Here is a 26,101-nt window from a genome sequence, read left to right on the forward strand (position 1 = left end):
CATCAATACCAAATCTAAAATGGCATCATCTCTTGTAGGCTCAGCGACTGTTGGGTGAAGAAATCTGTCAGCTATCACATCCAGGAAAGTCTGGGCCCTGCTGTTATTAGTAGCACTTGTCCTCCAACCTATCTCTGGGAAGTTAACGTCTCCCATCATCACACAATTCCCACTAGTATTTATTTCATTAAATAGATTAAAGAGGTCTCTGCCCATATCCAGATCACATGCTGCGGGTCTGTCTCAGGGGAGCCTCTGGTAGCTTTCTTCCTCAAAGTGATTTTGATCCACCCCCCTGCAGCTAATGACCAAGTCCAGTGAGAAGCCTCGTCTGCAGCAGATCCCCTCCTTGGAGGACATGGAGGCCAAGGGGGGGCTCCCGGAGGGCGTGAGCGAGCGCAGTGACCAGCCTAGGGGCCGAGTGGAGCTCACGCGGCCAGGGGTCAGCACAAAGGAGCCTGAGCGGAGCCCGAAGCTGATGCAGCCACAGGAGGAGCTCGTCTTGCAACAGGTACCTAAGGGCTGGCAGGGATCTGGGCACCAGGGGTGCTGGGCACAGCACCAGCCTGCAGCAGCCCTCACTTCGCTGGCCATGGGGAGTGTGGCTGCTCAGCCAACCCAGTGGCCAGGGCCAGCTCCAGACCCAAGCGCGCGCTTGGGGCGGCATTTTGCCGGGAGGGTGGCAGGCAGCTCCGGCGGACCTTCCACAGGCATGGCTGCGGGAGGTCCGCTGGTCCCGCAGCTCCGGTGGAGCATCCGCAGGCATGCCTGCGGGAGGTCCACCCGAGCCGCGGGACCAGCGGACCCTCCGCAGGCACGTCTGCAAGAGGTCCCCCGGAGCCGCAGGACTGGCGACCGCCAGAACGCGCCCCACGGGGTGCCGCCCTGCTTGGGGCTGCGGAATTCCTAGAGCCGCCCCTGCCAGTGGCATCAGTGTCCCCTCCAAACCCGTGCCTGGGGTGGGGAGGGGCCTGTGTGGAGCCATCGGGACTCATCACCCCCGCCTGCATTGCTGGCTGGCTGCCAGCTCCTCCGTTCTGGAGGGCACAAAGCCCTGCTGGGCAAACAGCCTCCCGTGAGAGGACGGGGTGGTACTGAAGGGGGCGTGACTGGGGAGCACCTGTGGGCCTGCACGAGGGCTTCCTGGGCCCACCTCACTGCCCCTCAGCCAGCAGCTCCGGCCTGCTCCTGTTGCTCTGTGCCGCAACACGGGTGGAGGGGATCTGCTGAGGATTCCTAGATGTTAAGGCCAGAAGGACACAGCAGGAGCTAAGGCTGCCGGACACCCCCATCACAAACCCCTGTGTCTCCAGAGAAGGCTGGGAGTAGTGTGCAGGTAACGAGGCTGGGGCCACACAGTGAGCAGTGAGGAGAAAACCAAGTGCTGGCTGGCTGCTCCTTCAGTCAGCGCTGCCCACAGCAGGCACTGCAGGGCCAGGGGCTCTGGAAACCTGCTCTGTGATCGTGTCGTTAACAACTGTGGCTAAGGCCCCTTTGCCAGGGCTGGATGAGGGTCGCATGGGCAGCCTGAATTCTGGCATTTCTGAGCTTTGCAGCCCTAACATTTGTTTAGCAGAGTCTCCTTGTGTATCATTTCTGTATGAAAGGGGCCTGTATTGGGATGGCTTATTCCCCTTCCCATACGGGGTCGCCTATGCCACCATAAAGTACCTTTATACCCCTCCCACCCCAGGGTTTGCCAGCACTTTTACTGGGCCAGGCAAGCTCCTCCACAGGCCACCAAGAGTTCAGGGAATGTACTGCCAAAGTGACGTGTGCAGGAGACCGGGCACTGTGTTGTACGCCCTTTCCCCTAAGCTCAGTGGGTGGGTGGGGTAATGCCATGCAGAGCCACAAGAGGGCATCAGACACTGTGACTTGGCCAAGGCCCAGGCAGCAGAGCCTTGGTCCATTGTGGAAGCTCTGGACTAGGGTTTCTAAGCCCTGGGTTGGGTTGGGAGCAGCCCAGAGAGAACAGGCCCATTGCATAGTGAGCAGATCCTGATGTTCAGTGCAGAGATCCCCTCCCCCACACCCACCGTCATGCCTGGCATTGAAGAGCTGCCAAGATGCTGTGGGGAGCCACTGGCCCCGCTTGCTGCGGCACAGATTGGCCCTGGGGGGTGTTAGCACAGCCTCTATGCTCAGCTCACTGACAGACGTGGTCTTCCCCAGCCTAGAGAGTGGCATGTGCAACCTGGGCCCTCTGCAGAGTCCCCAGACCATCCCTGGCCCAGGGTGCCACACTTATCTGTCACACCCTCTCCCCAGCAGGCCTACCTGTGGGAGCATCACCAGCGCCTGCAGCACTCGCTCCTCAAGCGGCAGCCACCAGCCGACTCCCTGATGGTCGCTACCACACACGGAGGGCACCGGCCTCTCTCCAGGGCCCAGTCATCTCCTGCCACTGCTACCATTGCCCTTCCTGTCCAGGACGCACCCGCCAAGGCACTCTCCCTGCCAGTGCAAGAGCCATCAGCCAAACCGCACTTCACAACAGGTAATGTGGGCTGCCTCCAGCAGAGGGCACTCCAGGAGGGCTGCAGGTATGTCACGGATCCACAGGAATGGTCTCTAGGAATCCCCTAGCTTTGGAATGGTCTCTAGGAGGAACCCCTTCAGTGCCAGAGTCCCTAGGGTCTTGTTCTTCCTCCAACACAAGCCACACAGCTTCACTGCCTCCTTAGAATGGACCTCTGGGCCTGCAACACTCCGTGAGCTCTGTTCAGTGAGTCCAACTGATGGAGACTTGTGCGCTCGTTAGGGCCTAATGCATCTCACACCATTAGCAGTGACACTCAGACAGCATTGTCAAAGTGGGAAGGTTTATTTATTAACTGGAACACAGCCCAGGAAGTCCTTAGGGTAGCTTCCTGCAGAGAGATGGGGCAATCTGTGGTTGTTGGTTGTCAGGTGCAAATGTCCTGGTGACAAGATTTGCCATTGTCTTCTTGGTTGCTCCACTGATCTGAGGCCTAAGGCCCAGACAGCTAGAGGACACGCACATCTTTGTTCCTTAGCCTGCGCTGAGAGAAAACAGTCTTTTTCCACCCCACTGGGTAACAATGCAGCATATAGGGGAAACTGAGACACACAGGATTCAAAAGTATCACATCTTCCCACTTCCTCACACAGTAATTAAACCCCACAGCAGTAGATTAAGTGCAAGGTGAACTGAGGCAGAGAGCAGGGAGGGGATTTGCCCAAGGTCACATGCAGGTCAAAGTCAGGACTAAAACCCAGGAGTCCTGACTCCCATTCCCCTGCTCTAAGCACCACACCACTCAGCCTCACTGCCCCAGTCACACTTTGTCCCTAGGGTGAGTGCTCCCGTGGGGCTGGGGGGGTGAGTGCCCCCATGGGGTTGGAGGGTGAGCACCTGTGGGGTTTGGGGGGTGAGTGCTCCCCTGGGGCTGGGGGGGTGAGTGCCCCTGTGGAGCTGGGGGGTGAGTGCCCCCATAGGGTTGGAGGGTGAGCACCTGTGGGGTTTGGGGGGTTGAGTGCTCCCATGTGGCTGGGGGGTGAATGCCCCTGTGGAGCTGGGTGGGGGGTGCCTCCATGGGGTTGGAGGGTGAGCACCTGTTGGGTTTGGGAGGGTGAGTGCCCCTGTGGGGTTTGGGGGGGTGAGTGCCTCTGTGGAGCTGGGGGGTGTATGCCCCATGGGGTTGGAGGGTGAGCACCTGTGGGGTTTGGGGGGGTGAGTGCTCCCGTGGCGTTTGGGGTGGGGGTGAATGCCCCTGTGGAGCTGGGGGGGGTGTGCCCCCATGGGGTTGGAGGGTGAGCACCTGTGGGGTTTGGGGGGGTGAGTGCTCCCGTGGTGTTTGGGGTGGGGGTGAATGCCCCTGTGGAACTGGGGTTTGTGTGCCCCCATGGGGTTGGAGGGTGAGCACCTGTGGGGTTTGGGGGGGTAAGTGCCTCTGTAGGGTTGGGGGGAGGGTAGGAGTGATTGTGTACAGTGGCGTGTGCTGTATTCACTGATTTTTGGAGGTATAAGGGCACCTCCGTGTCAACACTGACCCCCTCGCTGGTCCATCCCCCCCAGACCTCCCGGGGCAGTGGGGTCTAGAGCCAGCCCCCTGCCCCAAAGGGCTCTGGGCTGGGCTCCCCGATTGGACTGGTGTGTGGGAAGAGATGTCTCTGGGACCCAGCCACACAGAGCTGCCCCGGGATTGCCCCCTCGACGTGACAGCAGACAGGGCAGTGTGAGGAGCCGGGGCAACAGCCTGCAGCTAGGAGGCAGCTCCATACTGGGCCCCCTGCAACAACCCAGTCCTGGGGGCCATCATGCTCGGTCATGGACTCCCATTCAGACATGGACAGGAGGGAGCCTGTGCAGATGGTCAGGTGCCCAGGAGAGACCAGCAGCCTGGGTTGTGAGTGCAGCAGCATCGTGGAGCTGAGCCCGGCACTGCTTCGAACCCTGACACTGTGTGACAGAGATCGCAGCAGGGCGGGTGTCCCTTAATACCCCCACCTGCTGTTGTGTTTCAGGGCTCGTGTATGACTCTGTGATGCTCAAACACCAGTGCTCCTGCGGGGACAACAGCAACCATCCCGAGCATGCTGGGAGAATTCAGAGCATCTGGTCCCGCCTGCAGGAGCGGGGTCTGCGCAGCCAGTGCGAGGTAAGTGAGAGCGCGCGGGCTGAGCTTGTCCTGCCAAAGCAGAGGGAGGCCTCAGACAGGATGGGCAGCTTACATCAGGAAGGCCCAGGTGGTCTCTGTGCAGAGGCGGGGGCTCTGGGTCTGCCCCAGAGGAGCCAAGACTCACAACAGGGCTGGCTCGCCTTTGGAAGAGGAATTGCAAGGGGTTTCACTCCTTTCTGGTGAGAAAGGCATGAAACACTTGGATCAAGTTCTCCAAGCACGGGTCAGTGCCCACTAATATCCAGGAGAGACATGGATGCTTCCCAGTCACGCACACTGCCCACAGAGCTCCTGGCTCTGCTTCTCTCCTCTGGCTTCTGGCCCTGCTGACCCTCCTCCTTCCCTACGCCTTGCACAGCTGGGACCTAGCGGAGAGCATGGACATTACGTATCATCACAGGTATCAGTGTTAGCCCCTGCTGAGGTGTTTCCCCTGTCTCAGACCATGCAAACTCAGGCCTTGTCCGTATACAGCCTTGTCTATATTAGAAAGTTTGCAGCAGGTCTGGTCTGCACTAAGTGATTAGGTCAACATAAGCTGCCTGGCGTCGACCTAGCTGTGGACTTGTTTTCACATAAATTTGGCTCCCCCCAACATGCGTGCCCCTCTTCACCAGTTTAGTAACACCCCCTCCCCGAGCGCTGCAGTCACAATCAATGTCATTAGGTCGACGCAAGGTCAGCGTAGACACTGCATTGCTTACGTCAACTGTTACTGGATCCAGGAGCTCACCCACAATGCCCCACGCTGACAGCACAATGGATACAAGTGCTCCTGGTGAGGACACACACCGCCGACCCAAAGAGCCAAGCCATTTAATAGCTGCGGTGGCTGTATGCCGACGTAAACTAGGTGACATAATTCTGTAGTGTAGATGTGGCCATAGTCTCACTAGACTGGGGTTTGCCTACACAGGAGAGTGTTACCTGGTGTCCCAGGGACTGTCCATCCCTGCTTCCTAGCACAGCTAAACCACATGTGCTCTCCCAGTGCCAGCCCCAGCTGGATTCCCGTTTACACGGGCGGCTTTAAGTTTGGTTTTAAAACACTTCCAAAATCACATAAGCTAAACTGCCAGAGGCCCCTCTGATCTTGGAAGGAGAGCGCTTTTGCTGGGAGAATGACTGTGCTGGACTTATCTGGCTGGGACTGCTTGGGGATGAGCCTTTGGTCTAGTTACACTGGGGCAAACGGCTGGGGTTGATGCGCTTAGCCCAAGTGAAGGCCTGCTCTGCACACTGCATGTGTCCTGATGGAGCCGTGGGGGTGGGGGGCAGGGTTTCTGCAGCAATTCTACGGGTACAGCCCCAGTGCAGACACAGTTATACTGGGATAAAGGTGCCCTCTCCCCACCCTGTCTGGGCTCACTGGATCCAGGTGAGCAGTGGACCTGCCAATGCACCAGCTCCCTCAATCTCCTCACTGCGGTACAGTTAAGTGCTACAGCCTTTGCATGTAGACAAGGCCTCAATCCCACTCAAACCGATTTAGCTCAAAGCGGCAAGGCCAGGTCCTCACCTATTTAACTAACATCAGTTTCGAACTGGTGCAACTGCTGTGCAGACAGGACCTTGCAATTGGTTTGAAAGAAAGCTGAGACCCTAAAGACCAAGCAAGTCCTTGAGAGAGGGGCTGGCATGCTGAGCCCCCCATGGGCTGGGAGGGCGGCTGAGAGGAGGGCTGGCACGCTGAGCCCCTGGGGCTGGGAGGGCGGCTGAGGGGAGGGCTGGCACGCTGAGCCCCTGGGGCTGGGAGGGCGGCTGAGGGGAGGGCTGGCACGCTGAGCCCCCGGGGGCTGGGAGGGCGGCTGAGAGGAGGGCTGGCATGCTGAGCCCCCCATGGGCTGGGAGGGCGGCTGAGAGGAGGGCAGGCACGCTGAGCCGCCGGGGGCTGGGAGGGCGGCTGAGAGGAGGGCTGGCACGCTGAGCCCCTGGGGCTGGGAGGGCGGCTGAGAGGAGGGCAGGCACGCTGAGCCCCTGGGGCTGGGAGGGCGGCTGAGAGGAGGGCTGGCACGCTGAGCCCCGGGGGCTGGGAGGGCGGCGGAGAGGAGGGCTGGCACGCTGAGCCGCCGGGGCTGGGAGGGCGGCTGAGAGGAGGGCTGGCCCGCTGAGCCCCTGGGGCGGGGAGGGCGGCTGAGAGGCGGGCTGGCACGCTGAGCCCCTGGGGCTGGGAGGGCGGCTGAGAGGAGGGCTGGCACGCTAAGGGCTGAGCCCCAGGGGCTGGGAGGGCGGCTGAGAGGAGGGCTGGCACGCTGAGCCCCTGGGGCTGGGAGGGCGGCTGAGAGGAGGGCTGGCACGCTGAGCCCCTGGGGCTGGGAGGGCGGCTGAGAGGAGGGCTGGCACGCTGAGCCCCAGGGGCTGGGAGGACGGCTGAGAGGAGGGCTGGCACGCTGAGCCCCTGGGGCTGGGAGGGCGGCTGAGAGGAGGGCTGGCACGCTGAGCCCCAGGGGCTGGGAGGGCGGCTGAGAGGAGGGCTGGCACGCTGAGCCCCCGGGGCTGGGAGGGCGGCTGAGAGGAGGGCTGGCACACTAAGGGCTGAGCCCCCGGGGGCTGGGAGGGGGCCTGGGTATGAGGCTGGCACGCTGAGCCCCCATGGACTCCCAGCACCCCAATAGATTCACCCCCAGGCCCCCGTTCCTAGTGCTTAGATGTTGGTCCCAGCCTGCAGCTCTCATTCAGGCCCGTTGTTTCTCCAGCTGAGGGCAGGGACTGGGATTTCTGCTGGCGGTGGCATGTGGGCACGCAGGGGAGTAATGCCCATCCCTGCCTCCTGTTCTTCCCTCCCGATGCTGCTAACTTGCCCTGCTCCCATTTGTTGCCAGTGTCTGCGGGGGCGCAAGGCAACCCTGGAGGAGCTGCAGTCAGTGCACACTGAGCGCCACGTCTTCCTCTACGGCACCAACCCCCTCAATCGCCTCAAACTGGACAACGGGAAACTGGCAGGTAGGAGACAGGGCCACCCCTCCCCCCATAGAGGCCAGCAAGCTGCCTCCTGGGGGCACTGGGGGCCCCACTGCCCTGGACAGGTAACCATCTGGGGGCTGACCCTGGGGGCACTGGGCAACTTTAGCCCCATCCTCTCCGTTTCTCTGCACTGGAGCCCAACCCTCCCCTACAGGCAATGTGCTCTGCTCACTGTTTAGGGGCTAAGGGCCAGGTCAGAGAGGGAGCTGCTGGGAATTGGCTACATTGGAAAATCTGGACCCAAGTGCAGCTGCGCTAGCTGAGCAGGTTGGCTTCCTAGGCTGCAGGGAGAATGCAGGCCCCAGAGCACACCAGGGCTGGTTCTCTGCTGCCTTGCACCTTGGCATTGCACTGGGCAAATGCCACCCCAGGTGCAGAGCTGGAGGCAGAATGTGGGGTGGACATGGCCAGGCCAAGCCCAGAGCACCGGATCACCCTGCGTGCCATGGCACTAGCCCCAGGGAGGTGGGGTGCTGGCTCATCACCGTGCCCTCATTGCAGGTAGCTTGGGGGTGCTCAGCCCAAGCCAGGAGGATGTGGGATAGCAGCTGGGCCAGGATGATGCTTCTAAACTCAACTACCCTCACCTGGTGGCGCAGATGGAACAGGCTCCTGAGGTCCCTGGCAGGAACCCTTCATAGAAGAGGGCTGGGGAGTAGCCTGATTGGGGTGCCCCGACTCCTGGGGAGAGCTAGGAGCAATACCCATAGGTGCTGCCCCCATGACGCTGCCAGACACATGCAGCTGTGACAGCTGGCCCCAATCCTGCCACCATCCTCCTCTGCCCCAGCTCTCCAGACCCTCCCACTCCTGGACTCTGCACCGCACTCAGCACCCTGCATCTTCCCTGCCCAGTACACACCCCTGCACCGTCCCAGGCGCCTGCTGCTGCGGGCTCAGTCCAGCCCTGGCCATGCACCTCCACAGGATGCTGAAAAGCAAAGCCGAACTCTCGCCAAGCAGCCAGGCCAGGTGCCTCCTGCCCCCCATATCCCTCTCCTCCCAGGTGCCTCCTGTCCCCCTCCCACTCCAGGCACCTCCTACCCTCTTGCCCCCCAGCCCCCAGATGCCTCCTGCCACTCATCCCCACCCCCCAGGTACCTCTTGCCCCCCAACCCCTAGCTGCTCCTGCTGCCTGCCTGTCAACCTGCAGCGCCCCCAAGCCCTCCCACCCTGGTCCCTGACAGCCTCTCTCTCTTGCAGGGATCCTGTCGCAGAGGATGTTCGTCATGCTGCCCTGTGGGGGGGTGGGGGTAAGTGTCAGGCTCTGGCTTGGGGAGCTTGGGGGGGAAGACCTGCGGTGAGTGGCTCAAGGTGCTAGGCCCCTTGCCCAGGCTGGACAGAGCAGGAGCCCCCCCTCGCAAGGCGGAGACGGAGACAGAGGCCTCGGCTCAGGAACACGGGCTCCCCTGCCCTCGCCCTGTGGGTGGGAGCAGGGCCTAGCCAGCCACGCTGACCCCAGGACTATGTGGCGTCTGAGGAAGCCATGGACTCTCTGGGCACGGACTAGCTCAAGGGACCATGGTCAGCTCCAGGCAATGGGATCCCAGGGTCAGAGTGACCCCCCCCCCCCATCAGTTGTTCAGTGCCCCATGACATGGCTGGGAGGGCTCAGCCAGGCCCTGGCAGCCTGGAGCCCCGACCACCAAAAGCATTTGGCTTGCAGAGGCCTGGGGTGGGGGTGGGGGCAGTGCAGGGATGGTCCCAGCCCAGGCAGGTCAGGGGAGCAGGGTGGGTCCCGAGTGGGGCAGGGGCAGAGGGGCAGAGCAGTATCACTGGGGCAGAGCAAACCAGCCGTCCACCTTGCCCAATGCTCCAGACACCCCTGCTGCCTCTCTCCTTTCGCAGCTTGCTGCCCTGGTTTCTGTCCATTCACTGCACTCTCCTCTCCTCTCCTCTTCTCTCTCTGTCTCTCTCTCTTTCAGGAAGTGTCTCACTCTCTCCTCGCCTTCCCACTCCCTGCTCTGGCTCTCCTTCTCCCTGCCCTTGCTGCTGGGCCACTGGCTCCCTCCCTCCCATCGGCTCTCTCCCCTGCTCGGCCTCCGCTCCTCCCCTCTCGCCCATCCCGTCCCCCCAGGCAGAGCAGGAGAGCGAAGGCTCCTCGGCTGGACGCTGCCCCCTGTCTGTGGGCAGAGGGGGCGTTTGAGCCACACACATGGACTTGATCAGAAGAGACTGAGGTTTCCGCTCTGGCTCGGCCCATGACGTGATCCTGATCAAACCAAGATGTTTGTTTAAACAGTAAAATAAAATAAAGAAGGTAAAATGCGTTTTCTCCATCCCTGCCCCAGCCCCAGGCGCAGGGGAGCCGCGCTGTGCAGAGCCCACCACGGACTCCCCCCGCCTCTGGCCCTGCTCAGCTGGCAGCCTGGATAGCTGGCCCAGCCTGGGGACTCGACGTGCAGAGACCTGCCCGTCTGGCTTGGGAAGTGGAATTTGGGGGTTCGGTCACTTTCAGCCGCCGCCTGAGGACTGAGATTCAGCTGTTGGCACCAAGCAGCCAGCCAGTGCGCTGCTGCTGGAGCCAGCCCACGTTTCATGCTTTGGTCCCTCTGTAGAGACTCCCCCATGCCCAGCTCCGGCAGGGGCGGCCTGCCCCACTCACTGCTTTTTTGTCCACTTGCTTCCAGGTGGATAGCGACACTATCTGGAACGAGTTGCACTCGTCCAACGCTGCCCGCTGGGCCGCTGGTAGCGTCACTGACCTGGCCTTCAAGGTGGCCACAAGGGAGCTCAAGGTAGGAGGAGGCCAGGAAATGAGCGCTGGCATCGTGCCAGTGTCTGGGGTGGGGATCCCTGGCAATGCCCCTGGCTGATGGGGACTCATGGGGGTTCTCTCACCCTCCTGTGTGGATCTCGGTGATGGCTCCAGGTCCTGGCATGTGCCCATCAGAGTCTGGGACCCTGGACAGCAGGCCCCAGGACACTTCCCTCTGGAAACCAGAGGTACCTGGACTTCATCTGGCTGGGGCAATGGGAAGCACTGGCAGGATCAGCGGCCTTGACATAGTGGTTAGAGGGCTCGTGCTGGCAGCCAGCTCAGAAGCAGAGGCAGCAGGGCCTGGTGGCCCCTGGAAATGACAGACTTGCCTTCTGGCTCAAGCCAAGGGAGAGATGCTAATTCAGCATGGGAGTGAATGGCAGCCTGCCCCGCCCAGCGCCAGCACCAAGGGCCCGGCTGGGAGAGGGCCACTGACCACAGGATCTGACGTGAGAGTGCAGGGGCAGGTTTCACACCCCTGAGTGCCACGACTGGAGCCATCCGGGGTCTAATGTTGATGTGCTCCATGCAGGGGCCCCAAGCCTGAGGAAGAGTCTCCTGGGGCTGTGGGGCCAGGCAAGCCCAGGCACTTCTGCATGTGGGTGAGAGGGTCACCTCAGGGTCCTCCAGACTGCATTGGGGTTGGACAAAGCACCCCCTGACACCCTCAGGGCAAGCTTGGCCCGTACCCCAGGGGTGGGGGAAGAGGTGGGCAATAACGGCCCCACAATCACATTCTTTGTCTTGCCCCCAGAATGGTTTTGCTGTGGTGCGACCCCCAGGACACCATGCGGACCCTTCCACAGCCATGTAAGAGCCATCATCTGCCTCCTGACCCTGTCTTCTTCCCACCCAAGGAGTCTGGGCAAGACCAGCTCACTGCCAGACTCCTCCCACCAGGAGTAGGCTGGAAAGGACACAGATCCCATGTGTTGTTGTAGCTAATCATACAGGGTGGGAGCAGCTCAGGCTGGGAGTCCCTGCTGAGCTACCCGCCTCCAACCTTGGCTCCCCATTGTGTAGAGTGGGATTGACAAGCAGTGTCTGGGCAGGGGGGAGGGGAGAACCCACCCCATGGAGGCAGTGAGGGGAAGGGAAAACCCACCCCACCGAGAGGGCAGTGGTTGGAGGGGGGGAAGAACCCACCCCATCCAGAGGGCAGTGGATGGAGAGGGGAGAACCCACCCCGTCCAGAGGGTGGGGGAGAGGAGAACCCACCAGTCTGGAGGGGCAGGAGAACCCGCATGCACGGGCAGGGTAGTGGCTGTCTCAGAGGATGCAGTGGCAGGTTGGGGAGGGTGGTGCCTAGGCACTGACCAGCTCCTGCTTTTCCCTCCTTGCAGGGGTTTCTGCTTTTTCAACTCAGTGGCAATCGCTGCTAAGCAGCTGCAGCAGAAAGGGAAGCTCAGCAAGATCCTCATTGTGGACTGGGTGAGTCTCCTCCAGCCCCACTGGCCCCTCACCTTCTCCCCACTCTGTCCTCTCCTCAGGCTGGAGCTGTTCTCGATGGTTCCTCCCAGCTAGCTAGCTCCGGGCAGAGCCCAGTCAGCTGTATGTGATGCAACAAGCCACATGTCCCCAGTGATCTGTATGTACACTGATAGTACAGCATTGTCCCACCTTCGAGGCCAATGGCTTTGCAGATAGGGGTTGCGGGCTGGGATTGAGAGGCACTGGTAGAGTTGAGTGGATGGTTAGTAGGCAGCCGTGGGTCAGGATTGAGGGGCACTGGCAGAGCTGTGGGTGGAGTGGGTTAGCAGGGGGCTGCAGGTTGGGATTGGAGGGCACTGGCAGAGCTGTGTGAGTGGGTGTGGCAGGATCCCCAGGGTGCAACCTGGAAATAGGGTACCGCTGTGCCCCCTTAACTCTCCAGCCTGAGCTGTCTCACACAATGCTTTTTGCTAGTGACAAGCAGCAAACTTCCAGGTGCTGTTATCACTCAGCATGACAGCATGTGGAGCCCCACACCCAGCTAGATTGCACGAATGCTCCCAAAGCCACTTATGAATTACACAGAGAAATGCACCAGCCAGTTCCCCCCAGATCCCTAGCCTTACACCCCAGAACTGTACCGTCCTGCCCTGGTCAGAAGCCTCAATGTGCAAAGGACATGCACCAGCCTTTGTAAACTGAGCTGGGATTTCCCAAGCACTTCAAGCAAAATACACTGTTTTAGGTAAAGTATAAAACAGTTTTATTAACTACAGAAAGCTAGATTTTAAGTGATTATAAGTGACAGGCATAAAAGGACAGAGATGGTTGCCAAAGAAAATAAAAGATAAGTGCACAGTCTAAATCTGAAACCTTATTACACTAGGCCGTATTTAGATCAAGCAATTTTCTCACCCCACTGGATGTTACAGTTTTTAACACACAGGCCTCTCCCTTAAGCCTGGACCAGTCTCCTCAGTTGAAATCTTCGTCTTCTCAATGTTCTTGATGCTTCCAGTGTAGATGGGGGAGGAGAAAGGCCAAAGCATGGTGCCACTGCCCCTACTTTATATCCTTAGTCCATCTGCCTAGAAGACACTTGGCAGAGGTCTGGGCAGTCCCAGTGCTGCCTGGACTCTTCTGGGCTCCTGACTCTAGGGCCATCCCATGGACAGAGGGTGAGGAGCTCACTTACAGCCTCTCTCTCACACAGGATGTTCACCATGGCAACGGCACCCAGCAAGTGTTCTACAAAGATCCAGACATTCTCTACATTTCGTTACATCGCCATGACGATGGCAACTTCTTCCCCGGCAGTGGGGCAGCCGACGAGGTGAGAGCATTAGCCTCAGCTCCGCATCCTCTGGGAGACATGGGGATGGGGGCAGCACGTGAGGGGCAGAGCGTGGGGATGCCCAGGCTGGAGCGTGGCAGGAGCAGAGCTAGCCAGATGCCCTGTTGAATGGATTCAGTCTGACCCCTTTTGCACTCCTTTCTCGTGAGCACTTGTGCATCATGCATGGCTCACGTGGACGACTGCCGAGAGCCAGTGGTGCACTCGTGCTCCTGGCCAGGTGGAGCCTGACATGTTTAGGGCAGGTCTGCGCTCTAGAACCAAGAGCCCACACCTGGAGACGAATGGTGGCAAAAGGGACGTTCATAGAAAAGCTCCAGGAACCATCCCAGCCCTGGCGACCCTGTGTGAGGTCTGAAAGAGTGGCAGATCCTTAGCTTAACAGAGAGCAGGGAAGAGTTGACCCACATGAAGCACGCACATGGGGAGGAGATTTCTGAGAGCAGGGAGCTCTTTAATCTTGCAGACAAAGGCTGAATGAAATCCAATTGCTGCAGCTAAAGCCAGGCAAATTCAGACTGGAAACAGGGTGCGAATGTTTAAGCGCGGGGGTGTGTGTGCAGTTAGCCATCGGAACAGCTCCCCTAGGGATGAGGAGAGTTCTCCATTGCTCGGAGTCTGGCTATCACTTTCTACAAGATCTGTTCTGGCTCAACCAGATGTATTGGGCCAGAGGCAGGACACCCTCGGTGGATCCCATGGGCTGGGCATGTGATGCAGGGGCTCAGACCAGATGGTGATGATGGTCCCTTCTGGTCTTAACCTCTAGGAAATCGGGTGAGCACAGGGTGACCACGGCAGGGCCAGGGGATCGGGGGTTGGTCTTGTGTAGGGCAGGAAGCTGGGGAAGGTTGGAGGGGTCCCTGGGGTCACCAGGGGAAGGTCGGGTGGAGGTGGGGGCAGGGATCGGGGAAGCTTGGACAAGAGATGGGCAGAGGGGAAGTTTGTTAAAGTCTTGGGTTGACTGGGGAAGCTTGGGCAGGGCCACATGGCTCCTGTTGCTTGGGGAGGCTGGGTGAGGTCTGAGCAGGGGAGGCTGACCCAGGTGAGGGAGGCGGAGCAGGTCTGTTCTGCTTTGCTCACTCGAGAGCACCCAGCACCTCTCTGCTGTCCTTGGTTGAGCTCTGCTTAGCTCCTGCGGTAAAGAATTCCCCATGCCACCCCCTCCCCCAGGGCTGGGTGCTCTGCACAGCTCCCCCAAGGCCGTCCTGCCCCCAACCCCCAGGGCTCTATGCTCTGCACAGCTCCCCCAAGGCCGTCCAGCCCCCCAAGGGCCGTGCTGCCCCTGACCTCAGGGCCGGGTACTCTGCACAGCTCCCCCAAGGCTGTGCTGCAGCAGCCCATACCCCAGCCGTGTTCTCCTGCAGTACCCTGGAGGCCAGTGTGGCTCAGGGAGCATGGCTGAGGAGGGGGAAAGACAGAACACGGATACCAGCCAGTCCCTCATCCTTTTCAATGTACTTTCGAAGGGGCTTTGTGCTGAGCGGTGAGGCGGGTCGAGCTCCCGGCCCTCATCCAGGGGGATGGCAGACCTGCTGAGGACGGTTTATGATGCTTAGCCAGTAGCTGTGGATACTAAGCACGTTATGAGCTGTTTTCTCCTTCACGTCTTCCTGCCTATGCCGGGCCCACAGTGTCACCTGGCAGCTGCTGATGGTGGTTGTCCCAGGAATGAGTGTCAGCTCTTCCCTCCGAACACACCCAGGTGTGCAGGAAAAGGCCTAGGGGGCTCCCCGTCTGGCCGAGAACACCATTTCAGCAGCAGACTGCACTGAGATCCACCACCGCCACCATGTCCATCAAGCTGCCCCTCCCTGCCCTCACTGCCAGCCTCACCTTGTGCAGCCATCGCACAGGTGCAGAGCAACCCTGACATGGGCCTCTGGGGCTTCCCCTGCAGGAATCCCACTGGGGATTATTATTTTAGGGATGTCAAGGCCTTGATGCACCGTTCTGACTGCCCAGTCCCAGGCCAGAGGTTCCTCACAGTGACTCCTGCTCCCCAGCCCAGATCTTGCTGTCGAGCCAGCCTCAGTTAACAGGCTGTAAGGGACGGACAAATCCCCCACACCTCTGGGGAATCAATTCCAACGGTTAATTCTAAACGTCCCGTAGATGAGCTTTGGCTGGCGGCAGGATTTCCCTCCACTTCCTGTCCCAGAGTCCCCAAGCGCTGCTGAGCCCAGGTAAAGCAGCTGTCATGACCCACCCTGGCTTGCAGTGGAGAGTGTGCAAAGCACGGGGGGTGACATGCCATAGGGAAACACCACAGCTCCTTACTGCGCATCAAGGGCTCTGCTTTGACAATTCCTGTGAGGTGGAGCCATTTCCCTGGGCTGGAGCATGAGCCCAGGGACAGGCTGTGGACTACGTGGGTCTCCAGTCTGGCACCGCTGGAGCTTGGCACTGGAGCCAATCCTGGCTGGGGAGGGTGTAGCTAAGAGCTTCCCTGGCATGGCACGATGGGCCCTGCCCTTGAACACCATGCCCTCTGCTGCAGCCTCTTCCTTTCTGTCTTCCAGGTTGGCTCTGGTGCTGGCGAGGGATTTACTGTCAATGTGGCTTGGACTGGTGGGCTCGACCCACCCATGGGGGATCCGGAGTACTTGGCAGCTTTCAGGTAGCCTTCCTTTGGGTGGCTCTGTTCCGAGCCACGCCCGCCCCATCTCTTCCCAGCCACCCCCCTCCCTTCTGTCCCCAGCCGTGTCCCTCCTTGGCTGTCCCCAGCCACACCCCTCCCTGTCCCTTCCCAGCCATCCCCCTCCCCTTCTGTCCCCAGCCGTGTCCCTCCTTGGCTGTCCCCAGCCGCACCCCTCCCTGTCCCTTCCCAGCCATCCCCCTCCCCTCCTGTCCCCAGCCGTGTCCCTCCTTGGCTGTCCCCAGCCACACCCCTCCCTGTCCCTTCCCAGCCATCCCCCTCCCCTTCTGTCCCCAGCCGCACCCCTCCCCATCTCTACCCCAACGCCCCCTCCCCTTCTGTCCCCAGCCGCACCCCTCCCCATCTCTACCGTCCCCAGCCGCACCTCCCCATCTCTACCCCAGTGCCCCCTCCCCTTCTGTCCCCAGCTGCAGCCCTCCTCTCTACTACCCTCCTGACTGTCCCCAGCCGCACCCTTCCCCATCTCTACCCCAACGCCCCCTCCCCTTCTGTCCCCAGCTGCAGCCCTCCCCCTCTCTACCCCAATGCCCCCTCCCCTTCTGTCCCCAGCCGCACCCTCCCCATCTCTACCCCAATGCCTCCCTCCCTGACTGTCCCCAGCCGCACCCCTCCCCATCTCTACCCCAACACCCCCTCCCCTTCTGTCCCAAGCCATGCCCATGGGGAAGGGTAGCCCCCAGCCCCACCCCTTCCTCCCCTCCTCCCTGCCGGAGCCCAGAGTCCCCCCACCGTGGCTACCGGCCCCCACCCCAGACCACCCCAGCCCTAGCCCTGGAGCACCAGACAGGCAGGCAGTGCGGCCCCAGCCCTGAAGTGCTAGGTGGGCGGGCAGCGCGACTTGGGCACAGGTCCCCCGCAGTCCTGCTGGGGTTTGGCAGGGCTTTGGGGCAGCAGCGGCCCTGGACCTGCATGGACACAGTTCCATCCAGAGGCAGCTGGTCGCATGGCTTCTTGGGGCTTCTCATAGTCCTCCTAGGAGCACTGCAGGGGAATGAGGCGTGGGGGGCGTTGGTGTGAAGCACATCAGCCCAGGGTCTTCAACGACCCAGTGCACAGCACAGCTGGGTATTGGGTTCCTGTTCGGCCAGGACTCTGAGCCAGGCCCTCTGCAGACTGGGGCGAGCCCACGCCAGCACAGGCTGCTGCTGGCATTCTCTGCATGGCACCCAGTAGCTGCCAGCTGGCAGGGGCAGCATTGGCTGCTCCCACAGGGAATGGTTAGTGACTCCCCTGGGGGCAGCCCAAATCAGGGAGGTTCGGGTGGCCCCAAAGGGGGCAGCCCAATGCAGGAGTGGGTCTGAAGGGGCAGGCCAAAGTAGGGCGGGGGGTTGGAAAGATGTAACCCCATCCATTTGGGAAGATGCACAGTTCCCCTGTGTCATGGGGAGACAACGGGGGACCACCCCTGCTGGAACAGCCCCTCTCCCTCCTGGGTCTCCCTGACCCGGCCCAGGGCGTTAAGGAGCTATGTTGGCTCAGCTAAGCACCAGCTGGGAGCTGCAGGCACTGTGTGAGCCAGCCCAGCGCAATGGCCAGGGGGTCATGGCAGTCATCCCCTCTGCTCCCACACCCGTGCTTTGCTTTTACTCAAAAGGCTCTATAAATAGCTCTCTGTTTACACAGCAATGCAATCTCCACTCACTCCCAGGCTCCCTGGCCTCGCCAGTGCTGGAGTCAGCCCACCCACGGCCACTCAGCGCTTCTGGCCAATGTGCTGTCCACAGACCTGCCTAGGTCCTGCCCTGCTTTTTCCAGGACCTCCTCCTTCCCAGAGCCCTAGGGCAGCCATGCCTCCTACAGCAGCAGGGCTGAAAGGGGAAGAGGGTCTGATCCAGCCCCAGAGTGCCTGTGAGCAGCAGCAGCCCCTCTGAGAGGCTGCATTTCCAGGGAGCCCACGGAATATCCTGCCCTTTGAACCAACAGCCTGGTCACTCCCCTTCTGTTCCCCACCTGCCTGCAGCTGAAACTGGCTCCTGGCTTCGCTTGCTGTCCCCAGGAGCATGGCCCTAGGCTCCCAGCTGAGATCTGCTGGAAAGGGGCCAGCGCACAGACCCAGGGAATCTGGCTATGCTGGAGCTGCTCCTTTGAACGGACATTGTCTGTGTCTGGGATCCAGTGTTCCCGTGGTTTGCGCTCTATCCCTGTGGGATGTGCAGTGTCTGGCTGTGCTGTCCATAGTATATGTCTGTCTGTCTGTCTCTGTGAGAGGCATAGGCCCCTTGTGGGGGAGCCAGGATCCATGTAGATTTGTGCTCTGGGATGTACATGCGGGACCCTCAGCCCCCAGCGGAGCCCCATTATTGACAAGGGGGCTGTGCGACCTTCATGCACCAACTAGCCCAGACATTCTCTTCAGTCGCTCAGTAGGCCTCGGCCTTTTCTTCCCGAAACACCTCTTCCTCCCCCACCTCCAGGCCTGGCCATATGTTTCCTCACTTCCTTTCCTGGCGCGGATCCCAATTTCCTCCCTCTCCCTCCACCATCAGTGGCAAATGCCCACTCCATTCCCAACCCATCTGATAAAATGATCAGCAACAACTAGTTAGCCGTGACGTAGCAAGTGTAATCATTACTCTTCAGAGTGAACACTCCATCTCTGAATGGGAGGGAGTTCACACCTCCCAGAGCCATTGTTTCAGACTGTCTGCAGGCTCCAGAAGACATCACTGCATTGGTACACAGGTTATGTTGAGAACGCCAGCTTCACTGCCCTGAGGACTGGAAAGCGTAGATCCTGCCAATACAGCGCATGTCACAGGGGCTCCATCGAGCAGGACAGTTCTGGCCTGTGGCCTGGGGTACCTTTTGTGTGTTTGTCTTTAAAGTTCTAATCACAGAGTTTGTGCAGCACCTGTCACCACTGTGCCGTCCCAGAGGGGCCTTTTCCTGGGGCAGAGGTGTAGGCTGCAGTTTTGTTCAGTGATTCGTTGCATCACCCAGCTCTGTGGCTGCTGCTCCCCCTGCAGTTCCCTGCTAATGCCACTGTAGCTGCGTCAGTGTCAGAGCTGGGACTGGAAGCTGGGCAGCCCAGCCCCTGCCGTGTGCTCAGCCCTTGCTGAATGTGTGTTTTCTTCCCTGACAGAACTGTCGTGATGCCGATCGCCCACGAGTTCTCCCCGGACGTGGTGCTGGTGTCTGCAGGATTCGACGCAGCCGACGGCCACCCGCCACCGCTGGGAGGCTACAAAGTCTCTGCCAAATGTAAGGAGCTGCAGTTGATGCTTGTGCACTGGCAGGTTAGAAAGCAAGCCAGGCCTGGGGCTGCCCGGAACAGGACGGTTCAGGAGGCTACGGGAGGCACGTAATGTGCTCCCAGTGTGGAAGTGCTCTGGGGAGGGGAGAGCTGCTCCAGGGGCTGCTCCCATGGCAGGCACTGGCCCAGAGGGGCTCTCCACGTAGCAAAGGCCAGGGCAGGAGGGGGCTGCTCCTGGGGGGTTATTGTAATAGCAGCACAGGCCTGTGCTCTGTGATGCAGCAGCCACCCCCATTTGCTCTCTGGCACTTTGGCATTAACCAGAGTCCTGAACTGAGTGGCTCAGCCCTGCTGGCTGCGTGCTCGTTAAGGCCTCTCAGCAGGATGGGGAAGCCATGGGGGAGCTGACCAGCCTCACCTGCCAGGTCAGCCTGTTGCTCCAGTCACTGGCACACATGGTCTTGGGGATGCAGAGTCCCCGAGGCTGATGGGCTGGGCTGGGGTCCAGTGCCAGCTGCTTGCCCCTGTCAGCCCCGCTCCTGGTAGCCAGGGCAGTCTGCAAAGCAGGCATGGGCCTGGGCATGATCAGTGCAGCAGGGTGGCTGACATGCTGCCCCTTTGGCTTCTACCTCCTTAGGCTTCGGCTACATGACCCGACAGCTGATGAGTCTGGCAGGAGGAGCCATCGTCCTCGCCCTGGAAGGGGGCCATGACCTCACGGCCATCTGCGATGCCTCGGAGGCCTGCGTATCCGCCCTGCTGGGCAATGAGGTGAGGCAGTGAGCTCTGGCGTGTGCTCCTCCCAGCCCCAGTGGTGAGGGCAGCGAAGCTGGAAGGCAGCCTGAGCTCCCTGGCCCTGCCCCAGTGGTTGCTGCCCTGTGGAACTGGCAAGAGGCAAATCCCGGGGCTGGATCCCATGGAAGATAGGGGAGGTGCACTCACCCACAGGCGCCGACTCCATGGGTGCTCTGGGGCTGGAGCACCCACGGGGAAAAATTAGCGGGTGCTCTGCACCCACCGGTAGCCTAGCTCCTCCCCCATCGCCTCCTTCTCCACCACCCGACCGCGCCGTGTCCCCACGCCTCCCCCTCCCAGCCCTTCCCCCCACCCCCACTGCCTAACAGCTGTTTGGCAGCGCTTAGGACTTTCCGGGAGGGAGAGGGAGGAGCGGGGACGGAGGAGGCGGAGAAGAGAAGAGGCAGGGCAGGGGCGGGGACTTGGGGGAATGAGGGCGGGAAGGGGGCGGGGCTGGGGTTGGAAAAGCGGGGGTGGGATGGGGACTTTGGGGAAGGGGTGGAATGGGGGTGGGGCAAGGGCAGTGCAGGGGCAGGAAGAGGCAGGGCAAGGGCGAGGCCAGGAGCGGTGGGGGTCGAGCACCCACCAGGCAGAGGGGAAGTCGGCGCCTATGTGTGACTCGCCCAGTTCCTGTCCACACAGCAGGGTACCCCCTTTGCCCACAGCCTGCCATCCTCTGCAGGGGCCTGCTGTCTTCTGCAGCATTGGGGGGCCCATGTGGGGGCAGGACAAGGCTGATCTGTTATGACAGGCCCTGTGGTCCCCACCAGTCTGCTCCTCTTCCACCTCCCTGAAGCAGGACACACTGTTCAGAATCCCTAAAGCCAGCCTGGTGCCTATCTGACAGGCCGTCCCCAAGTATCCCAGAACCTCCATGCAGGGCAGCAGGGCGTGGCTGCGACCCCGGCCGCCCCACAGCCCGGCGTTCCATCAGAGGGCCAGCCAAAGGTAGCAGTGTTTTCCGGCTGCGCTGCCCCCTGGGGCTGAGCAGGGGATTGCACAACTCTCTGCACTGAGCTCCCCTCCCGGCCGGAAGCAGCACTAACAGCCTGGCTGGCGTTTGTCCCTGCAGCTGGATCCCCTCCCAGAGGAGAGCATGAGGCAGAAGCCGAACCCCAATGCCGTGCGCTCCTTGGAAGCAGTGATCCGGGTCCAGAGTGAGTGTGCCTGGGAGGAGCTGACTCCAGGGGGGCCAGAAAAGGGATATGGGAGGGATCAGCCTCCAAGGCCCAGACCCCAGTCACACCCCCACTCCAGAGCAGGCTCCATCACTGGTACTCAGCACCCGCCTCAGCTGGGTCTTGAGAGCGTGGTGGGGCAGCTGGAGCTGTGTGGCTGCTTCATGCCTGGAGCTACAGGCGGGGGTGCAGCCCCAGCACCAGAGGGCACATCAGGGTCTCATTTCCCAGAGAAGGCTGAGCCATGCCACTCACCCTAGAGAGCTTGGGAAAGCCCCTATTGCAGAAAAACCCAGACAGCCAGAGGCTGGGCAAGGCTAGGCCAGCCTCCCCCTTCCTCTCTGTGAGCAGCAAGCCCTCTGCCCCTCCTCCTCCTCTTCTCTGAGCGGGAAGACCCCTCCCTCTTCCTCCCCTCCTCTGAGAATGGGGAGGCCACCCCTCCCCCTGCCCCAATGTGCCCTCATGGGGGTGAGGGTCCCCCTAAGCCCTGCCTCTCTTTCAGGTAAATACTGGGGCGCCGTGCAGCACTTTGCCTCCAAGGTGAGCTGCTCATTCCTGGAGGCGCAGCACCATGACCCAGAGGAGGTGGAGACGGTGACAGCCTTGGCCTCCTTGTCGGTGGCAGTGATGGTGGAGAAAAGGTGATGGTGCCATTCCCTGTAGCCCTGCGGTCGCCCGGAACCCCAGCACCGCTCTCTGGCCCTGAGCCTTTTGGCACCATGGCTCCAGTGTGCTGGGACCAGGGCATGGGCGAGCTGTACGCACCTGTTGGGCCTAACCCCCTAAACCCCTAACCAGAAACCCCCTGAGCCCACCCTGCACCAGCTCTGTGAGTGCAGCACAGACGGCCCTCACGGGGCACTAGGGTAGTGCCTGGGGATTCCCTCTTCTTAGGGTCTGCCCCATGGGATTGTAGGGCACCCACTAGGGCAAGATCGGTCCAAAGGCATTTAGCGCCCAGGGCTTGCAACTGCAGTACCACATTTGCAAGTGCACCCCCATGAGTAGGGGATGGCAGGGGGAGCAGCCCCCCTCTGACCATGGTGTGTGGGGAATTCCAGCTGCATCCTGGGAGATGGCAGGGGGGAGCAGCCCCCCTCTGGCCATGGTGTGTGGGGAATTCCAGCTGTTCCCCTAGGGGATGGCAGGGGGAGGAGGCCCCCATCTAGCTATGGTGTGTGAGGAATTCCAGTTGCTCCTCTGGGGGTTAGCAGGGGGAACAGGCCCCCTCTGACCATGCTGGCTGGTTTCCTCTACTATAGGCCACAGGATGAGCCGATGGAGGAAGAGGAGCCCATGAATCAATGATGAGCGGTGCTGGTCTCTGAGTCGCCAGTGGCAGGAAGGAGTCTGGACTCTCCCTAGCCCGTGACTCGCTCTCGACTGCCTGTTTGCCACGATGTCCTCTCTCCCCGAGTCACACCACGGAACGGACTGGCCCTCCAGCTGCGGCATCTGCAGGTCACCCGCAAAGGAGCCCACTGCTGTCTGGGAATCACCCTCCTGCCTGGGATCAGCCGAGGACCAGAAACTCCCTCTCAAAGGATCTGCCCTGCAGTGCTTGGCACCGCGCCTTCCACCTGCTCTCCCCTCAGGGCCTTGCAGGGGCATAAAGGGCCAACGGGGTGTGAGAAGGCCTCGGCCCTGCCCGGTTGGTGGAGAGCTGCTTTTCTCCAAGGGCTCATCTTGTGGCAGTGGGGAACTGGACAGGTGTTGGGATGGACAGTGGTGGCTGACGTGCAGTTCAGAGCCAACCTCAGGATTGTGCCTCTTCTCCAGACAGCCAAAGGTTCCACCAGGGACCCCCGCACTGCATGCTCCTGGGAAGGGGGACAGAACATTATTTGTACCTTTGTCTAGGAGCGATCGGAGCCTCCTGCCAGGCACAAGGTGGGAGCTAGGGGTGATGATGACTTGGGGCTTGAGCCCGTTGTGAATGAGAAGAGGTTAGAAGATGATTGACGACATGCAAATCACAGGGAAGCCCTGGACTCCAGTGTCCCATGTGCCCAGAACTGCAAGCCTGGGACTTGGTCTCCTTAACCACTAACCAGAGCACGAGCCCTTGGGGACGGGGCCTCTCTGATTTGCACTATCTGCAGATTACACGTGCTAATGTGCACCTGACATACTCTTCTTTCCATGGGACTTTGGGGAACAAACTCCTCTGCAGATGGACGTTCACGAGGTGATCTGAGTCCTGGAACAACCAGCCAGGCCAGTGACCTGAGGATCCATGTCTAACGGGGCCCTTTGTCCGGCTCCAGGGGAGGGGGGCTTCTTCCAGAGTAGCTACTAAGGGCTCTCCCAGTGTCCTCGAGACAGCCCTCACTAGAGAGCCTGCCTTAGCCCCTAGCCCTGTTCCCTGCCCAATACCCCAGCTGTCGAGGAGAAACAGGGCATCTTAGGGCTAACATGGGCTCAGCACAACATGAGTCTGAATGCTGCTCAGTGCTCAGCTAGCCCAGGATGGACACATTAGAAACACTCCAGAGAGCCCCCAAGATCCAGCCAGAGACTCTCTGGAGTGAGCAGAAACCCCAGCCCAATTCCTGCTCCCCTAGAAGTCATGGGTGCTGTGCAGACTCTTCCCGAGCTCAGGACCCCATCATGCAAGGTGCTGCACAGACCCCCCTCCACCGCCCGACATTGAGGCCCTGTAAGCCTAGTGCTTCACACCCCAACCAAGATCAGGGCCCAGTCGTGCTAGCTGCTGCACAGACCCCAACCACGATCAAGGCCCTATCAAGCCAGGTGCTGCACAGACACCAGCTGAGGCTGGGCCACTGTCAAGCCAGCACTACACAAGCACACAGTGACTGACAGCTCCTTTCCTCAACTTCAGTGGGACTAGGATCTGGGCTGATCTTGCAAAGTGTTTCCCCCTCCCTGGGTAGATCACATGGGTTCACACACACACCCCTGTAGCCTTGGCTCCTTCCACGCACACAGCTGAGGGAGACCAGCGGTTCTGCTCCCCAGAAATGGCATTGGAGAGCCTGTGGCCTCCAGAATTGGCAGCTTTTACAACCCCCACCTTACCCCGGCTTCACTGTTTGTATCATCTCACAGCGACATGGAAGAGATAAAAACATTCTCCCCTCCCCTGACCCCCCGCCCCGCCCTTAAACATTGAAACAGGTTTTGCAGAGGAACAGAGCTGGGCCGGCTGGCAGCAGTTTCCTGGGAGAAGAACAGGTCCCTACAGCGCACCAGCCTCAGCCTGCGCTACAGGCCAACACTCCTGGGTTAATCTCACTCCACCTGGCTCCTGTCCAGGTGGGGTCGTCGTTTCCAGTCTCCTAGTGTAATGGGAGTGAGCCCTCCTCTGCCAGGGGCACCGGGGATCTGACCCCTCTCCACTCCATGGCTGTGTCCTCCAGGACAATCTCACCATTTCTGAGAGGGGCCTGGCCCAGAAGCTGATGTGACGTGCAGCAATGGGAGCAGTTGGGCCATTATCTGGGGCCTGTGTGATGGCCACAAGCACTTCCTGGGGTTCTGAGGGGCACACCCCTTGGCTGAACTGAGTTTCTCCTTGGGTCCATGCCAATGTCCAAAACAGAAGCAGACAGGAAGTGTGGAGACATGCATTTCAGTGGGGCAGAGCACAGGGTCTGGGATATCTGGCCAGGGTCTGGAGGTGTGGGGTAGGCACGCAGGGCTGGGTGTCTGGCGAGGCGCTGTCTGCAAGGAGAGGGATGAGTTTGTTTGTAAAAATATAACAAAGAGAAAAAAAGACCTTGGAAGAATAAATATTTCTTTGCCTTAGAACTGCACAAGCTGTGTGCGGGGATATGGCTACATCGCCGACCTGGGGCTCACACACACAGGGCACAGCTCAGACTGCACCATGGCCTGCGCCATCCACGTGCTCTCCTGGATGTGGCTTCCCCCCCAGAGCCCCATGGACACGTTTCCCCCCAGAGCCCAACGCCCCAGTGGGTCTGTTGTCCCCCCCTAGTGCCCCATGGATATGTTCCCCGAGCCTAATGCCCCGTTGGTCAGTTGTCCCCTCCCCAGTGCTCCATGGATACGTTCCCCCTAGAGCCTAATGCCCCTGTGGGTCTATTGTCCCCTCCAGAGGCCAATGCCCCTGTGGGTCTGTTGTCCCCCGCATGGGTGTGTCTCCTCCCCCCAAGACTGGTTGCCTTCTGGAAGAGATGATAGCCAGCCATGTTACCGGGCTCAGTGCATGTGGGCCTAGGTGAAGTTCTCTGGCCTGTGCTGGCCAGGACGTCAGAAGAACTGAGCTTCTGGGCTTAAGCTCTAGGAAACTACAACTCCTCCAAGAAGAGAGTTGCTGCCCTCTTTGGGCCTGGCTTTTGGTGATGCGCTCTGGCCTGGCAGCAGCATAGGGTTGCCAGGTCTCTGGTTTTCAATTGGAACCCCCGGTCAAAAAGGGACCCCGGCGGCTCCAGTTAGCACCGCCAACCGGGCCATTAAAAGTCTGGTCAGCAGTGCTGCAGGTCTAAGGCAGGCTAGTCCCTACCTGTCCTGGCACCGTGCTGTGCCCCGGAAGCAACCAGCAAGTCCAGCTCCTAGGTGGGGGACCACAGGGAGCTGTGCACTGCCCCTGCCATGAGCACCAGCTCCATACTCCCATTGGCTGGGAACAGTGACCAATGGGAGCTGGGGGAGGGGTGCCTGATGGCGAGAGCAGCACACAGAGCCTCTTGCACCCCCTTCCCCCCAGGAGCTGGACCTGCTGGCTGCTTCTAAGGTGTAGCACAGAGCCAGGACAGGCAGGGAGCCCACCCTGCCACTTAGTCCACTGTGCCACTGACTGGGAGCCACCTGAGGTAAGCCTGAGCCCCAACCTCCCGCCCCAGCCCTGAGCCCCCCTCCAACCCAGACCCCCCTCCTGCACCCCAAACCCCTCATCTTCAGCCCCACCCCAGAGCATTCACTCCCTCCCGCATCCCAACTCCCTTTCCCAACCCAGACCCCACTCCTGCACCACAAACCCCTCATCTTCAGCCCCACCCCAGAGTCCACACCCCCAGCCCAGAGCATTCACCCCCTCCCACATCCCAACTCCCTGTCCCAGCCCGGAGCCCCCTCCCGCACCCTGAACCCCTCATTTCTGGCCCCACCCCAGAGCCTGCACTCCCTCCCAA

The 26,101-nt window shown here is 60.7% G+C and overlaps 1 protein-coding gene across 15 annotated transcripts in view; it reads left to right on the forward strand.

The window, feature by feature from the left end:
• The window catches only part of HDAC7 (histone deacetylase 7), a 258,861-nt gene extending 234,101 nt beyond the window's left edge, over positions 1-24,760 (forward strand). For 11 of the 15 annotated variants that reach the window (XM_039513885.1, XM_039513888.1, XM_039513891.1 and 8 more), the window contains 15 exons: positions 302-511; positions 2,272-2,500; positions 4,492-4,625; positions 7,469-7,589; positions 8,814-8,863; positions 10,241-10,348; positions 11,126-11,181; positions 11,715-11,802; positions 13,016-13,135; positions 15,679-15,776; positions 18,898-19,016; positions 19,646-19,779; positions 20,876-20,960; positions 21,484-21,622; positions 22,244-24,760. In XM_039513885.1, coding sequence (XP_039369819.1) covers positions 302-511; positions 2,272-2,500; positions 4,492-4,625; positions 7,469-7,589; positions 8,814-8,863; positions 10,241-10,348; positions 11,126-11,181; positions 11,715-11,802; positions 13,016-13,135; positions 15,679-15,776; positions 18,898-19,016; positions 19,646-19,779; positions 20,876-20,960; positions 21,484-21,622; positions 22,244-22,289 — 1,737 coding nt within the window. In that variant the 3' untranslated portion in view covers positions 22,290-24,760. Of the gene's footprint in view, positions 1-301; positions 512-2,271; positions 2,501-4,491; positions 4,626-7,468; positions 7,590-8,813; positions 8,864-9,535; positions 10,349-11,125; positions 11,182-11,714; positions 11,803-13,015; positions 13,136-15,678; positions 15,777-18,897; positions 19,017-19,645; positions 19,780-20,875; positions 20,961-21,483; positions 21,623-22,243 lie in introns of those variants that run through there. The other 4 variants (XM_039513884.1, XM_039513889.1, XR_005591173.1 and 1 more) reach the window with 3 other exon arrangements.
• Positions 24,761-26,101: the final 1,341 nt, after the last annotated feature.

Source organism: Mauremys reevesii, linkage group 25 (genome assembly GCF_016161935.1).
Source record: "Mauremys reevesii isolate NIE-2019 linkage group 25, ASM1616193v1, whole genome shotgun sequence".
Lineage (NCBI taxonomy): Eukaryota > Metazoa > Chordata > Testudines > Geoemydidae > Mauremys > Mauremys reevesii.